General features: G+C 60.9%; 2 protein-coding genes across 2 annotated transcripts in view; both read left to right on the top strand.

The window, feature by feature from the left end:
- Positions 1–3905: 3905 nt before the first annotated feature.
- On the top strand, positions 3906–7729 carry IL10RA (interleukin 10 receptor subunit alpha). The gene is made up of 7 exons (XM_009274435.1): positions 3906–3969; positions 4930–5050; positions 5176–5354; positions 5647–5813; positions 6150–6300; positions 6489–6613; positions 6743–7729. The coding sequence occupies exons 1-7, from the start codon at positions 3906–3908 to the stop codon at positions 7727–7729; spliced, it is 1794 nt and encodes a 597-aa protein (XP_009272710.1).
- An 8654-nt stretch (positions 7730–16383) lies between these two features.
- TMPRSS4 (transmembrane protease, serine 4) overlaps positions 16384–16747 on the top strand; it is a 13211-nt gene continuing 12847 nt past the window's right edge. Inside the window, 1 exon segment of the mRNA XM_009274442.1 lies at positions 16384–16455. Coding sequence (XP_009272717.1) covers positions 16384–16455 — 72 coding nt within the window.

Raw genomic sequence — 16747 nt, 5'->3', positions numbered from 1 at the left:
AGTCCCCAGGGCAAGTGCTGCCTGCGGCGGTGGCCACGAGCCAGGCCGCCTGCTCTGGCGATCCCCGGCTTCTACGGTGGTTTCTGAGCCAGCCCTCGCTCTGCAGCACACCCCTTTTTAGTTTTCACACACAGGACTAACAGCATTTTGTTTGCTTTTTGCAGCCACCCCCTGCCTCTGAGGGCTCTGCCCCGCTGGGGAGCAGGGGCAGAGGGAGGCAGGGGCTGGCCAAGCAGCGAACTGCGTCCCTGGACAGTCCTGAGCTGGCCTTGCCCGCATGCCCATGCAAGCTGCCACGTCCTCGTCTGAAAAGGGATTCTCAGAAAGTAGCTCCAGGTGGCAGCTCCAGGAATGATTGCTTGCTTTTCTGCAAAGCCACCTACGGAAAGCAAATTACAGAGAACGATGTGTCTGGGCTTGACCCCGGCAACCTTATGTTAAATGTCATGTGTGTGCAACACCTCCCAGGTGAAATCCTTGCACTTTCTTGCTGGTAACCGCTCCTATGAGCCCTGTTGCACCCTCCAGCCCTCCCGCTAGCAAAGGAGGTGCTAATAGCACGCACAGCCGGAGCCAGCACTGCCAGCCCAGGAGAGCCCGGCGGCTCCTCCGCTCTGTGCTGCGACCTCCAGGCATGAGGGAATGAGGAAGGGAAGAGGATAGCTCCGCTCTTCCAGGCAAAGCGCTTTGTCCTGCAGCAGGGCAGCGCCCACACAGAACCAGCCCTCCGGCCCCAGCCCGAGCCCTGCGCCGCACGGTGCAGTGTCGCTGCCTGAGCCTGTCCCCTCCGGGGCTGTACGATCCCCCTACCGCCCTGGGCAAAACTCCCCGAGGTCCGCAGTGGTGGAGGGCAGGGAAAAGCAGAGACCAGCTCTGCCAGGTGTTCTCCGGGCTAGGTTTCTCTGCGGTGGTGTCACCCTGCCCGGCCGACAGAGTGGCCTGCGAGGGGATATTTCAGGGTCAGCCGCATCACCTGCAGGGCTTGAGGGCTGCTGGGAATCCCAGCCCCACTCCAGCCTTGCCTGTGCCGAAGCCGTTGGCATTGCTGAGGCTGCGGCAACCTCAGCTGCGGCTGCAGAGCAGCAGCTCCAGGATGTGGGTGCCGTGTGAGGGAGCAGCAGCCAGGCAGGTGGGAGGACAGAGCCGAGGATGTGCTTTGCTCTGCAGCCTGCCCCGCAGACATGGGCAGCCCCTTTGCCGAGCGGGTGCCCGGGGCTAGCGGCTGGCAGGAGGGTCCCGGCAGGAGCGGGGCACGGGGCCGGGGCTGGGGCAGCTGCAGCTCCCAGCCCTCGCTGCCCCCGAGAGGAGCTGCAGAGGCTCTGGGGAAAGACCTGCTGTGTGGTTCTGACTCAGGTGATTTCCAAGTTATTAAAAACATGGCTATTCCTATTCAAAGATTAGTCAATTATTTTGAAGATGAAAAGGAAACTCAGCAGCGTTCTCGAGGGCTGGTTTGACCTGTGAACTCAAAACCTCTCCTGCCGACACTGAAAACGTGGGGCTGCTCTTTTCTGTGATGCTTTGGTTTTAACGTGGTGCTTCGGGTGGTCAGCAACGCCTGATGCAAAGCTCGTCTGTTGTTATCGACAGGTCCCCTGCCTGTGCAGGGGCTGCAGGGGCTGGGGGGTGCCTCAGCACAGCGCATGGCCGCAGGACAGGGCTGCGTGCCGGGCAGGGGCTGCTGTGCCTGCCTGCCTCGGGCTGGGAAGATGGGTCTGCCCTCCTTTCCCTGCGAGACAGCGGCTCCCTCCCTGGGGCCCCTCGCAGCAGAGCTGGTGGCAGCAAAGGTAGCACAGAGACACGAAGTCTGCAGCCTCAAGGATGCCAAGTGGCATTTCATGGAGGATGAGGGGAAAGCACTGACAAGACAGGGATCCTGGGCAGCATCTGCACCGCGAGCCGTGGAGCGGGCAGCGAGGGGACACACTGCTGCACTGTCCCGGCACCAGCTCCTCCTGTGGCACTTGGCTGTGCCCGCATCCGTGCGGCAGCTCGGGTGCCAGCAGGAGCACCGCAGGGTGGCCGCGCCACTCACAGTCTGAGCATTCAGCAGAACTGCCATTTCTCCTCAGTCTATTTCATTTTCCCCTAAATTGCCAACCATTTCTCCCAAGCCTCTGAACTGCTTCACCCACAGGACCAGCCCTGCGGTGTCTTTTCCACAAGGCTTCCTCCTTCCTCATTTTTGGTCCCATTGCTTTTGATTTTAATTCCTTTACATGAAACACGAGCTGTGGCTTTGTGTGGGATGGGCTGTGCTTCATCTCAGTACTCCTAAATTCAGTGGCTGCCAGATTTGACTCATGAGCTGATAGCAGAGTGACAGGGCATCAGCTGCTCTCCCAAAGAGGGTAGAATAAAGCCAAGCCAGGGTGAAGCCAGGGAGGGGATCTGCTGCTGGAGCCTCCTCCCCTGCCCATCCCTATGGCTGGTCCTCAGCAGAGGTACGGCCGTCGGCAAGGGAGAGCCTCTCCCCACTGCTGGGCACCCAGCACCACTGCCCCGTGCCTGTATTCCCCATGGCCCCGGCGGAGCGGAGCCAAAGCCTGCGTGTCCCTGGGTGCCGTGTGAGCCAGACATGCCACCGTGCCGTGCCCGAGGTCCTGCTGCCAGGTACCGGAGGACAGCTCAGCTCCACCGCTGGGCCCAGCCTGCAGCTGATGAATTTGCTGGTGCTCTGGCAAGGCTGCGAGTTCGTGCGCTTTAACAGGAAGGATGAGTCAGGGGCCAGACTCTGTTCAGAGTCAGGAGAAAAAGCAGAAATCTCCCACTTTGGGCATTTAAGATGGCTGTTTGAGGAGCCACTTTGCTGCGGCAAGGAGACCCGAGGTCCTGCGCCTCTATGCCTGCCAAGCCAGGGACTGCTCTGAAGCTTTCTGAGGCTGTCCAGAGCACTCTCGGTTTCTCTTGCTCTTTTTATCTGTGTCCTTTCCACTAATTCCACAGTGGGAAATTCCTCTTCTTGATTGCTCTCCATCACATGAGGGCCCCTGGGTTTGCACAGGCCCCAGGAAAGCCCTCAAGCAAGCTCTGTTGTAATTCAGCCTGCCAGAAGGCAAAGCAGAGGACTCGTGGTCCGCTCGGTGGTAATTCAGGTCCTAGCACCTGAGACCAGCATCACCAGACAGGTAGGACATCGCCGTGGGGCCAGAGCCCCGCAGCCACTCGCATCAGCCTGTACCAGGACCCTGGGTCTGGCTGACAGCTGCCAGAGCCCCAGGGACAGCTTACGGCCCCCTCTGCTGCACCCGACTTCAGAGCTTGCGATGCCACCCATGTGCGTAGGTGTTTGCGGGACACATAATAGGCCAGAGGTTGTCACTCGACCCCAGAAACGGGGAAAGGCGAATTGCAGACTTTGGGCTGAGCCCAAAGGAAGGGAAAGCAAGAACCCCCTCCTGGGGCTCCAGGGCTGCCCAGGGCTGGCTACGACCTGGCCGGCTTTAGCCACTGGCAGGACAGGACATTGACCCAAGGGGACGCTGCTGGGCAGGTCCCGTGCTCAGCAAAATCCCTGTGCCGGGTCATCCTAGGTGCTAACGCTCGCTCCCTGTGCTGTGCTTTTAACATCTCGTTTAATAATGAAGCAGCAAAGGCAGGCACGTGATTTATTTTCCCCTTCTCAGCGATGTACCGTTTTGTTCAGAAAAGCCCCCAAAGCTCTTCCTTTAAGGCTGCTTGTAGGAAATGCCCAACCTGGGCTGAGAGATTAGCTGCGTGTCAGTGGGTGGACAGTAAAGAAAAGTGGAAGTCGCTACACAGCTACTTTCCTCCCACTGCGCTACCACCTCCAAGACGTCACTGAGCCAGCCTCCAGGGGAAAAACAAGCATTCGGCAGCCCGACAGAGCAGAGCTCGGCACCCTGCTCGCCCAGCCTAGCGCCCGCAGAGGATGCGCAGCCGGCATGGCCCCCTCCTCCACAGCCCTGGCACTGTGCGTGGCACTGCTCCTGGCCTGGAAGACTGACGGTGAGTCTCTCTTGCCCACAGCACGCTGGTCTTCAGCTACCCGCTCGCTGCGTCTGAGCCCCACGGCTCCCGGCAGGCTGCTCTGCTCTGCTCCCCTCCGCACCCAAGATCCCGGCACGGGGGAAGGCACGCGGGGCAGGTGGAGAGCGGAGCTGCTGCGCTTTGGAGCTGCAGCTTGGACACCTTTGCTGGCTGGTCAGAGCTCAGGCTGGCAGGGCCCGCAGGCTCCTGCCTGCTCGGAGCAGGACACGGCCAGGGCTCCCTGCTCACCACTCGCCTTTCTTCACTGTTTGGGAGCCTAAAGGCTGCATTAGTCCTCAGGCATCAGCCTTGCTTATCTCCACCAGTGTGGACCACGGTGCCTTGTGTTGCGGTGAAATGCCCCGGTCGCTAGCGCGGTGCTCTGCTGACAGCCGTCCTCCCCAGGCAGTGGCGCGGCTTAGTGTTTGCTGGCAGACAGCGGCTGCTGAGGAAACCAGCACAGAAAGGGTGACAGATGTTATCTAGCGATGTTTTGCCACCAGGTGACAAGACCGAAATTCAGGCAGGAGGTGTGAAAAAGTCTGTTTCTTCCAGACAGCAGATAAGCAAAACAGAGAGCTGAATCCAAACAGAGCTGCTAGCAAATGGCAGGGGCGGTCAGAGATGCAAATACAGCAGGCTCCTTTCCAGGGCCAGAAAAGCACCGAGATCCTCTCGGCTGGGCTGAGCTGGGCTCTCCCCAGAAGAGAGAGGAAGGGAAAGAGGGGGACGAGCAAACTCTGAAACTTGGAAGTGGGACAGGCCGGGGCAAACCCTTGCGCTTTTCGGGTGGGTGGGCGGTCACTGCTGAACACAGGGGGTCAAGCTCCAGGTGAGCCATCGAGGAGGCAATCGCAAGGAGCTCTGCCCAGCTTCTGAGGGCACCAGCGGGACGGGATGCTGTGCAGCCTCGCCTAACGCTCGCCTTCGGTCCCGCAGGTGAGAAGCTGGCGAGCCCCACGCGCGTGCACTTTGCTGCGGAGATAGCGCATCACCTGCTGCGGTGGGAGCCGGGACGCAACCCCCCCAGTGATGTCCGCTACGAAGTGGAGCACAGAGTGTGAGTACAGCGATGGGGGCGCAAGGGGGTTCGCCCCCTGCCCAGGATCTGACACCAACAGCGGTGACAACTGAGTCCCTGGCACCTGCCCGCACTGCTCTCACCCCAGGCACTTCTCCCTGCAGCTATGGCACGAATTCCTCCTGGACAGCCATCCCAAACTGCAGGAAGATCTCGGGGCACTCCTGCGACCTCACGTACTACACCCTGGATCCTGCCCTGCGCTACTACGCACGGGTCAGGGCCGTGTCTGGAAACCACACGTCCCCGTGGCAAAGGACCAACTCTTTCTCCCCACAAGAAGGTAGGTCGGGTGTCTGCCTCCACCCTGCGGCTGGGGGCAGGAGGCTTCGAGGATGGCAGTGGTCAGGGTGCCAAACTGCTTGGGAAGAACTCTAGGACAGATGAGAGCGGGGATGTCTCTCTCTTCACACCTTACTGGGAGGCAGCCCGGCTGTGGGATGGGATGGGACAAACCTAGGACAGGCGGCACTGGCTGCGGGGAACAGTCACAGCTCAATCCACTGCTGCAAAGGCTCTTAGAGCTGCAAACAGGAGAAAACCCTAACGTGCTCTTCCAACTGACTTGTTTCCAGCCAGCCTGCGCCTGTCGGGCCAGACCCTCTCGGTGACCGGCAACACTGTCCACGTGCAGCTGCAGCTGCTCTTTAGAGTGGGGAACCTCACCGTGAAATACAACGACATACAGAAGAACTCGATGCAATACCTGGTGTATGTCAGGAGGGCACAGGACAATCAGACGGTGAGATGAGTTGCTGGTCCCATGCTGTCCCCATCTGTCACACACAGTGCTGCTTAAGTTGAAAAACACATTTTTGAAGTACAGTCTTCTGTAAAACTTAATTTTGAGCTTTCTCACAGCCACAACGTTGCAGAGAGATTTCTCTGAACGTTCTACTGCAGTAGGTTCCCCAACTCTTGTTGGGATTTTGGGTCTAGCTGCCGTCAGCGGTATTGCTAAGCACCCTGGGGACTTTCCCCAGGGGACAGTGGAGGAGGAGGGAGGAAAGCACTAGGCCCAGCACTCCTGCAGGAGCTGGGGGCTCTCAGGTACCAGCCCGCGCTCTGGTCATTGCAGTACGAAGTAGTGGAGAACGCCCTGGAGTTCAACATCAGCAACCTCTTCTGGGACATGGAGTACTGCATCAGCGTGAAGCCCGACGTGGCCAGCCGGCACATCCACGCCACGCGCACCAATGAGCAGTGTGTCACCATCGTCAAGAGGGACAGTAAGTGGCAGGGGAGCCAGGGAAGGGGGGACCTTGTGGGACGCAGATCCTCCTCAGCCTCCTAGCCCTGGAGGTGCGGGGGTCCGCACCAGGGCAGCCGCTCCATGTCCCCGCTGCAGTGCCTTCGTGCTATGTGCACCGAGAACTCTGCCTTTCCCCCCCTCACCTGGGCACGTCCTCTCTTGCAGGGAGCGCAAAGCTTGTCCTGACCGTCGTCAGCTCCTCCTTCATCATCCTGTTGCTCTTGGGCCTCCTGGGGGCTCTGCTGGTGTGCACCTACATAAAGAAACCCGTGAGGCCGCCATCCGTCCTGGTAAGGCAGCCGGGCACGCGGCACCCTTTGCAGCCGGCGCGAGGGTGCAGGTTCGGGTAGCTGTTGAGAGAGGCAGGCAACAAGCAGGGACAAAGCACAGCTCACTCCCCTCTTTTCTCTCCCTCCCAGAAGACTTTCATAAAGCAGAGCTCGCTCTGGGTGGAGCAGGAGTCCTCGTCCTCGGGCAGCCCAGACACAGACCCTGTCCAGCAGCTGTTCCTGTGCCAGAAGGAGCCCCGGCAGCACAGTGGCTCCGATGGCAGCACCGGCACAGCCCAGCTGCCCCTGGAGAAGGGCTGGAGGCTCCCAGCATGGCCCGAGGAGCGGGTGTGCCTGTTGGGGCCGGGAGCCACGAGGAGCGGAGACAGCAGCTGCACCAGCACCGACAGCGGCATTTGCCTGCACACCTCCTCTGAACTGAGCTGCTCCCCAGGCCACGAGCCCCAGGGCTACAAGCGGCAGCTGCCCACTGGTGATGACAGTGGCGTGGGCTTGGGGAGCACCCGCCCTCACCCCACATGCTCCTCCGGCAGTGGGAACGCCAGCCCTGCGGAGGCCAGGCAGCCCCGTGGAGGGGAGCTCAGCCTCTCCCCTGCCGCCAGCCAGGACAGCCAGCAAGACGTGGAGTTCCGTGGGTACCTGCAACAGTCCAAGGGCACAGTGGAGCCAAGGCAGGACCCAGCCAAGGGGGTGCCCTTCTCAGGCTGTGCAGGATCCCCGCAGGGCCCGGGCAGCACTGACATCGCGCTGGATGTAGAGTGCTCCGAGCTGGCTGTAGCCAAAGGGTATTTGAAGCAGTCCTCTCCCGAGCATCCCCGCAGCCACGCACAGGACTTTGCTCCATGGGGGGTCCCTCGGGAGCCCACTGCCTGGGACTTTTCCAGCCAGGTGGAGCTCCAAGCCCCTACTCTGCTAAGCTATGGGGCTCCGGGTGCTCCCTTGGCCTCCAAAGCTGGCCCCGAGCTCCTGAAAGCTCCCTTCGACCTGAGCATCTTCAACACTGACCTCCTGGGGACGCTGCCCCTCATCTCCAGCCTCAGCACCAATGAGTGGCTCACGCTGCAAATCAACCCCCTGAGCCTGCTCAATGGGGACAGCAAGGACAGCCGCCTGTGAGCCGTCCCCATGCTGGGGAGCGGGTGCCTGCCAGCCCCACACGCTGACCCAACTACCTCTTCTAGCCACTGCCCATGGGGAGCAGCTACTCCGATAAGCTACCACCGAACCCTGAATGTTAATACATCAAACTGAGCGGTGCCCCGGCCGAGACTCGCCCGAGAAGCACCAGCTTAGCTACTTCTGGGGCTGCTTTGGCCGTGGTACCACTGTGGCCAGCCCCCAGTGCGCCCTGCACCTTCCCTCCAGCCAGACTCTGGTGTAAAGCTAACAAGACGCGGGGACAAGCTGCGCTAGAGGGGCTCACCCCCCGCCTCCTCTGACCACCAAGCCCAAGGATACACACCAGGACATTTCCAAAGGGTGATCCTGCCTTGTCTGCCCTCCCCAGCAGCCCAGCGTGGGACACGAAGCCCCAGGATTCAGGGCCACCCTGGGGGCCGGGGCCAGCGCCAGCCCTGCACTTCCCCTCCCCACTTCTCCCTTTCACAGGCGAGCGCCGGGCTCCTCCAGCTGACGTCTGCGCCACTGATGCCATCTCAACCTTTCACAACACAGACATCAAAAGCGAAGAGCGGCCCGACGTCAGCCATCCTGCTGCTGGGACCGCGGAGCTCCCATCCTGGCTGGCCTCACTTGGAGGGAGCGAGGGACTTTCCTGACCCTACGGACGCCCTTCAGCATTCAGCCCCTATGGCAGAGACCCGGGGCACTGGCTACCTCCGACAGGGTGCAGGATGCGTGCAGCAGCTGCCATACGAGCCCAGCATGAGCCAGGGCAGCCCTGCCCACACTATGATCCATGTTCTGCAACTGTTGCATACAGACATTATTTATTCTATTTAATTTGTAAATACAGAAAGGATGTGGTGTTATTTATTTGGTCCATTCATCTGTACATCCTCCTCTAAGGTCAAGCTGAGCTTTCCATTTTTCAGATACGGACTTTCCCCTGCAGCAAAGGGCAACGTGCCTTTGCCTCACATGGGGAAGAGCATTTCCACATCGCAACTGAAAAAAAAGGAGAACAAAGCCAGCCCACTGAGAGCTTCACACTCATCTGAGGACCAGGGTAGTTGTCCCAGGCGAGTGTTGTGCTGTGGGAGCACGCACCGGAGGAGCAGCCGGGAAAAGGACCTGGGCAGCTTGCGGTGATTTCACAGGGGTGCACTGGGAAAGGACAGGAGCACCTCCAGGGCAGAGCGGAACAAGCCAAAACTGGGGGGTGGGGGAATAGTTTCTGTCAGAATGGAAACAAGTGTGAGATGGGAATGACTTACCGTGGGCTACATTTGACTACTGCCAGGTCACTGGAGAGTTTTTCCAAAAGTCACTTAGTTTCCAAGAACCTTCACAGCGGGATAGTCCCATTAAAACTGTTGATGGAAACCCAGCTCGGGGAGTACTTTTTTTCAGGTGAAAACATGAATCACCGCAGTCAGGAGAAGGGTTGTTGATGCATTGCTACGTTTCCTTCTGTCACGTCTGACGTTGCGCTACTCGCACTTAAGACACACTCCCTGCGTGACACGGAGGGCCCAGCCGCTGGCCATGGTGGGCACCCCGCTGCAGCGGCAACGCCGATGCCAGCCGCGTGCCTGCTGCCAGGCATCCTCCTTCCACTTCCACCATCTCTTCTGCCTCTGGGTATTTTGGGGCTTGGGGGTTTTTGCTTTCCTTTTTTCAACTTCCTCTGAAAAACAAAGTCATCAAAACGAAGCATAACTTTTTTTTTTTCTTTTTTTTTTTTTTTTTTTTTTTTCCTCTTTTAAATGCTCCTGACGTCAAGCTCTGCGGCCGGATCCCACACAGTGCCGGGTGCTACCGGTTCCTGCTCGCCGTGAAAGGCTGCAGCTGGCAGCGTCCAGGGCAGCACCTGGGGCCGAGAGAGGCAGCATTTGCCCCCGGCTCTGTGAGCGGCCAGGGCTCTCCTTTCAACGAAACCCAGATGAGTTTGCCAGAAAGCCACAGACCACGTGCTTCGGCTTCGATAGCCGAGAGCACGGACAGTCCCTCCGACTCTCTGGAAATCCCAGATGCTCACATTTTCCTGAATTAAGTCACAGCCTAACGCATGGAGGACATTTGGCTCTGACTCCTCCTTGCAGCAGGGAGCACCGCGCCTCGGCCGCCCCAGCGAGGGGCTGCACCCGTACAAACACCTTTCCTCCCCTGGCACCAGCTTACGCAAATGTTTCCAACGCATTTCCAACAACAGGGTTGCGAAGCCCCCAGCATTGCACACACCCTGCAGTGCGGTGGGCACGGAGAAGGAGAAGGGAGGGTGAAGGCAGAGGGGGTCTGCCAGGAGGGGTGCAGGTGTCCGTCTGTCCCACCGCAGGCTGGCATATAGCGCAAGAGGCAAGTGCCTGGGTTGCTCAGGCTTTGCATGGGCTGGCGTTTCTTGGCCAGCGGTATCCTTCCCCAGGCAGGGTGCTGGGGAGGGGGGGACACGGCCATTTCACCTGCCCCAGCTGCCTGCAGAGCCACCCCGCACTCAGGGTCTCGCGCGTAGGAAGGTGGCACGAAGCCACAGAGCCTGACCTCCTGGCCCCCGGGCAGGGTCCCACACTCACCCCACTCCAGCCCAGACCCTTTCCCGTCCCTGGCAATCCCACGGCCTCTGCTTGCGGCTGGCCGCCAGCACCCTCGCCAGCCAGGGCGCAGACTGGGGCTCTCTGCTCTGTCCTCACCGGTTTCCCTACACACACAGCCACACTGTCTCCTGAGTTTCTCTTCCTTTTTCTCAGAAGGAAAAGAGTTTGCGAGGAAACAGCCCAAGCCCTCGTGCCTCGCCAGCCCCCACCCGCCAGGCAGGGCCCCCGCTCCGAGGGCCGCGGTGCACTTTGTCAGGGCTGCTCTTGTGCTCCAGGCACTTCCATGGCTGGTTGCTCTGCTGAGGTTGAAGGCGGCTGGCACAAGAAAGCCCACAGGGGCTTTCTGAGATGTTTGCTTGCACTATCAGTGCGGAGGACAAATTTCCACATTGGTTCAGATATTTGACCAAGGAGGGAGGTCTGAAGCAGTCTCATTTCCTTACAGCATTTTCCCCTATTGCACAAAACCAGCCATCCAGTTCCGTGGCTCATTGCCACCCTTTTTAGCTGGTTTCCCACACTCTCACTGCCCTGTTCACCAACAGCCTGGCCCAAGGTCTCCTGGGCATGCAGCTGGCTGGTCCTGAGGGCTGGGGTGCCTCTGAGCTGTGAGAAAGGCGTCTTTTCTCTCAAAGATGCATGCTGAGGAAGCCCGAGATAAGGCAGCTCCCTGTTCCTCCATCTCCAGCAAGGGGAGGCTGCTCCAGTGCACCAGCACAGGGATAGCAGCCGGCCCCAGGCACCTTCCCACGCTGCCCGTGGCCAGGGAGGGCCAGCAAGAGAGACGCAGCTGTGGGGAGCAGATGGAGAAGCTCTTTTAAAAACAGAAACTGCACTGTTAAAATTTCAGTAGAAATCCAGCGTATTCAGGGGCTGTCTTTTAAAGAAGCAACAGAGGAATTGCCCCATGGTTGGTTTTTGTTGCTCTTTCTGTCGCTGCTGGAAGGTGGGCATGAGGCAGCATGGGGAAGCGGCGCAGGGAGCACGCAGGCTCCAGCCCCAGCCCCGAGCTGCCTTCACCCCCGGCCACATGCCCAGTCCCACGCCAAGGACAGTGAGGCGTGGGGAAGGAAATGCAAACCAAAGCCTGCATGGAGGGAAACAAAACCAGAGCCCAGGGAAAGCCCCTGATGCCCCACAGATGTGGGGAGGACTTTTGCAGGAAAAACCTTGGGACTATCCCAGGGAAAGCTGCAATGACCAGGGGCTACGAGGAGGCATGGAGGCTCTGAGGCACAGCATTCTCGCCCAGCGCCTGGGCTCCTCACAGAGGCACCCACTGCTGCAGCCACTCCGAACGCTGGCTGCTCCCAGGCACTGCGGGGCAGCCACACGGCGCTGCTGCTGTGGGCTGTGCTGGGGGACATACACAGCCGGGGACCCGCTCACCCATTGCCGGGCAGGGAGGAGCAGGGTGATGTCCTACCTGCACGCCAATCTGGCTCCCGCCTCACGGCTCCCGGTTGTGGAAAGGCACGTAGCTGCTCCCTGCCCTGCTCAGCGAGCCGCTGATGCTGAACGGCGGCACCAGCTCCACTGCCACCGACTCCAGCCCACTGCAGGGAAGGCAGAGAAGTCAGCGAGCTGCCTGCCTGCTTCCAGCCCCTGCCAGCCCACGGGGTGGGGGCTGTCCCCAGACAGCCGGGACTCCCCAGAGCATCTGTCCCGGGGAGGCAGCGCCTGCAAACAGCAGAGCTCAGTGGGTTTGGGACTGGCAAGGGTTTGTGACACTTTGGCACCATGCGAAGGGAGCACCCAGCCCGCCCCAGGTCCCCGCACGGCCTCCTCACTCACCAGGTGTGGTAGAGGTTGAAGACAAAGTCAGGCCCTGGGGAGGCGGGAAGGAGAGGTGTCAGAGCCATGTGGTGCCGTGAACTCACCTTCGCTTTGCCGTGAGCCTGTGCAGCGGCGTGGTGATGGGCAGGACAGCCCACGGGACAGCTAGCTGCACCAGGACATCACTGTGCAACCCCCTGCTCAGCCTCTGCATGCCCCCAGCTTGCCCCAGAGCCACCCTGCACACGGGTTTCCCCAGCCCCCGGGGACCAGCAAACGTCAGGTGTGCTCCCCACGTCCTGGGCCCTGCAGCCCTTTTCTTTTGAGACCTCCCTGCCTTGCTGTTGCCCGTCCCCCTGCTCTGCCCGTACTCACGGCGCCAGCACTGGCCCTTCTGGTACCACCAGACGAAGGTGTAGCCAAAAAGCACCAGGATCAGCAAGGCCAGCCCGACACCCAAGACAATCCCGAGCATGTTGATGGGCTCTTGCCCTGTAAAGCAAAGGGAGAAGGGGCTCTGCAGACAAACGCCTCCAGGAGGCTGGGGGTTCTGATCGTCCCCTGGGGAGGACAGGACAGCTGTGGAGCTGGGATACATCCCTCCACCCGGTGCTGTCCCTATGGCGTGGAGGGACTGCGCTCCGTGAGACTGTTGAGTATTGTGGCACAGAGATTTTTGCTACCCTCAAAGCCCCGTGCTGGAGACTTGTGATCTTGGTCGCACAGCCACTGCCTCTGCTGTTCCCAGGTGAGCTGGTGGGCAGGATGGTGACCTGGGAAGGGAGCCCAGAGGGGAGTGTGCAACCCACACTGCCTCAGTCTAAACAGGAAGGGAACGGCGGCTGATGCTGAACGGCGGCACCAGCTCCACTGCCACCGACTCCAGCCCACTGCAGGGAAGGCAGAGAAGTCAGCGAGCTGCCTGCCTGCTTCCAGCCCCTGCCAGCCCACGGGGTGGGGGCTGTCCCCAGACAGCCGGGACTCCCCAGAGCATCTGTCCCGGGGAGGCAGCGCCTGCAAACAGCAGAGCTCAGTGGGTTTGGGACTGGCAAGGGTTTGTGACACTTTGGCACCATGCGAAGGGAGCACCCAGCCCGCCCCAGGTCCCCGCACGGCCTCCTCACTCACCAGGTGTGGTAGAGGTTGAAGACAAAGTCAGGCCCTGGGGAGGTGGGAAGGAGAGGTGTCAGAGCCATGTGGTGCCGTGAACTCACCTTCGCTTTGCCGTGAGCCTGTGCAGCGGCGTGGTGATGGGCAGGACAGCCCACGGGACAGCTAGCTGCACCAGGACATCACTGTGCAACCCCCTGCTCAGCCTCTGCATGCCCCCAGCTTGCCCCAGAGCCACCCTGCACACAGGTTTCCCCAGCCCCCGGGGACCAGCAAACGTCAGGTGTGCTCCCCACGTCCTGGGCCCTGCAGCCCTTTTCTTTTGAGACCTCCCTGCCTTGCTGTTGCCCGTCCCCCTGCTCTGCCCGTACTCACGGCGCCAGCACTGGCCCTTCTGGTACCACCAGACGAAGGTGTAGCCAAAAAGCACCAGGATCAGCAAGGCCAGCCCGACACCCAAGACAATCCCGAGCATGTTGATGGGCTCTTGCCCTGTAAAGCAAAGGGAGAAGGGGCTCTGCAGACAAACGCCTCCAGGAGGCTGGGGGTTCTGATCGTCCCCTGGGGAGGACAGGACAGCTGTGGAGCTGGGATACATCCCTCCACCCGGTGCTGTCCCTATGGCGTGGAGGGACTGCGCTCCGTGAGACTGTTGAGTATTGTGGCACAGAGATTTTTGCTACCCTCAGAGCCCCGTGCTGGAGACTTGTGATCTTGGTCGCACAGCCACTGCCTCTGCTGTTCCCAGGTGAGCTGGTGGGCAGGATGGTGACCTGGGAAGGGAGCCCAGAGGGGAGTGTGGGCAACCCTCTGCCTCAGTCTAAACAGGAAGGGAACGGCTGTAAACGGGAGCCCACACTCCCCGTCAGCAGGATCCCCTGCTATTCCCACTCCTGGCCCCCCCAGGAGCTCACCCAGATCCCAGACAGCTTTCGGCTGTGCCTGGGGCCCGTCACATTGTGCTGGGGTGGGGAGCTGGCCACCCTGACGATGCCTGTATCCCCACTCCTGGTCCCATGCACACTCTTCTGGGGTGAAGCACCTTTCTCAACCAGGGAGCTGGTGATCAGCAGGGTTTAGCCATGCAATTTAGCTGTAATTTTGGCAGCAAGAGTGCAGGCAGAGCAGGGAGGTAGCAGAGCAGGGCTGGGGCTGAGGAGACACTCGCTGGCTGTCACTCCCACAGCCAGAGTGTCCTGCAGCTCTGGTGCATCTTGCCAGCCATGCCCCAGCAGCACCCAGCTGAACGGAGAAGAGCCAGAAGAGTGGCAAGGTACCACAGCTGTGGCACTGGGGCTGGCAGTTCCAGTGCTCCTGCAGCCGAGCAGTGCCATACCCGTCCCTGCGCAGCCGCGCAGACCCATTTCTGGACAGGCAGTTCCCTCTAGAGGATGCATTTGTCAGGGCGAGCAGCCTCCTGCTGCCAGCACCGGGCTGGGATGGAATGACGATGGAGCCGTGCAGGACCTCCGCGGGAGCTCTGCACCCCCTCCATCCCTCCCATCCACACCGCGGGGTCTGGCGAAGCCCAGCGCCAGCCAGTGCTCTCGGCACTGTCAAGGAGACACCAAGGTGCCCAGGCACAGCACAGCCAATGAGCAGCCATTTCTCTGCTGACAAGAGGTTGCATGCTGCACAGAGCAAATCTCATGCAATGTACAGCACAGCACTCCAAATCACACCTCTCCAGCTGCTACCAGCTCCTGCTCTCCCAAACCCCGGTGCAAACGCCACCCCGGACCCTTCTCTGCTGTCACAGCGGGCTCCAGCGTGACCCCATGTCATAGGCAGCACAGCCTCTTGCACGCCCGCCTGCACCCAGCATCCCCACAACCCCCCAGGGCCTCCCTTACCAGTAAGCTGCCCAGTCAGTCCCAGTGTGGCCCATTAGCAAAACGCAGGTGGGGAGGTGGTGGGCACAGCTGTGGCTGCTGTGCCCAGGAGGGGACAGCAGGGTTTGGCCACCGCCCCAGTGCATGGTCAGCCCTGCAGCGCTCCCCTGCCTGCACGGAGGGCTCGGGGCAAGCGCCCGGCACAGAGACAGGGTGCTGTGCCTTGCAGCACCAGGAGTGAGGAGGCAGCGGAAAAGGATGACCTAACAGCAGCTAAATTTAGACAGATGCCGGTGGAGTGAGAACATTTCCCCTGTGGTCACAGTGTTTACATAGTGAGCAAGGTCCCAGGTCATCCTGCAACCCGCAGCACTTGCTCTACCTGATGGGATCCGGCAAATACCCGTGGAGCTGCAGAGCATCGCGCTGCCAGCTCCCAAGCTGTGCGGCAGACAAGCAGGACCAGCCTGCCCTTCCCTTCTGCTGGGCCCTCACGGCAGGGCTCAGGAGGCCAGGATACGTGGGCAGACAACGCACCCTGCTTCTACTGTGCCAGGGGTGAGCTGGGAGCCCCGGGATCCCAGGCCCCAGCATGGGCCGGCATGGTTGAGGTCAGGGAGTCTGCTGCAGGAGTGACTCATGCAGCAGGAGCTGTGGGACAGGAGGAGCATGGTGCAATAGCCTCCCTGAATCAGCCAGCTGCCGAAACTGCCCTCTCTCCACGCCTACCACCTGTGGGAGGATGACGTCTTCATGCCCAGCCCCGGCCCCATGCTGTGCATGGGAGGCACCCCCTGCTCCAACGCTCTCGGGAGCAGACGTCCTTGTGTCCCAGCGAGACGTCTCCAAGCAGCACTGCTCGAGGCAGAGCCACAGCAGCAGCCAAGCCCCAGATCCACAGACAGCAGAGGGGAGGGGAAGGTTACCAAGCCACCAGGTGTGCCATAAAACACCCTCATCTCTGCTCCATAAGGAGAGAAAAATGCCACCTACTCACCTGCCTGGGGGTCCATCTCCTGGCGCCCAGCACCGTGCCGCAGGAGCTGCTCACGGCTAGCCCAGGCTGGGAGCTGCCGCAGCAGAACCCAGTATGCGCTGGAGCCTGGCACGTCCTGCCCGTCCCCTCCTCTCTCGGTGACACAGCCGCTTCACCGCCCGTGCTGCAGCAAGGCCGGGCACTGTTTCTCACCCGCCGGTTCAACTGGTTCCCAGGGGAGAAAGCAGAGGAGCTCCAGCAGACATCACTCCTCATGTGATGGACGGTACATCGCCTGTGCCCCAGCCCAGGATGGCTGCTCCTAGCCCAGCCCAGCCTCCCCACCCGCACAGGACAGGCACGATGCTTGTCCATGCGGGCAGCTCTGCCCTCCTGCTGCTGGTAGGGACAGGCACCCTGGCAGAGGCTGAACTGGTAGCGCTGGGAGCCCGAGGGGCAGGGACGTGCTGGACACAGGGGTGTCCAGCCCTGGCAAGGTGCCCGAGTGGCTGTGTCCTCCGACTGCCACCTCCTGGCAAAGAGCAGCAGCCGGGAGGGGAGCAGGGTCCCACAATAAGCCCGGGCTCCGGCGTTTGGGGATGCCCACAAAGGTTATGGCCCTGTGCAGGGCAAGGGCACCCATGGGGAGGGCAGGACGTCCACCACCCACTGTCCCCAGTCACAGACATCTCCCAGCATGATGCACTTACGGCTGTATCTGATCATC

The sequence above is a fragment of the Aptenodytes forsteri genome, unplaced genomic scaffold (genome assembly GCF_000699145.1).
Source record: "Aptenodytes forsteri isolate BGI_AS27 unplaced genomic scaffold, ASM69914v1 Scaffold752, whole genome shotgun sequence".
NCBI classification, from domain to species: Eukaryota; Metazoa; Chordata; class Aves; order Sphenisciformes; family Spheniscidae; genus Aptenodytes; species Aptenodytes forsteri.
The sequence above is the reverse complement of the archived record's forward strand: the minus strand, read 5'-3'. Positions and strand labels throughout refer to the sequence as shown.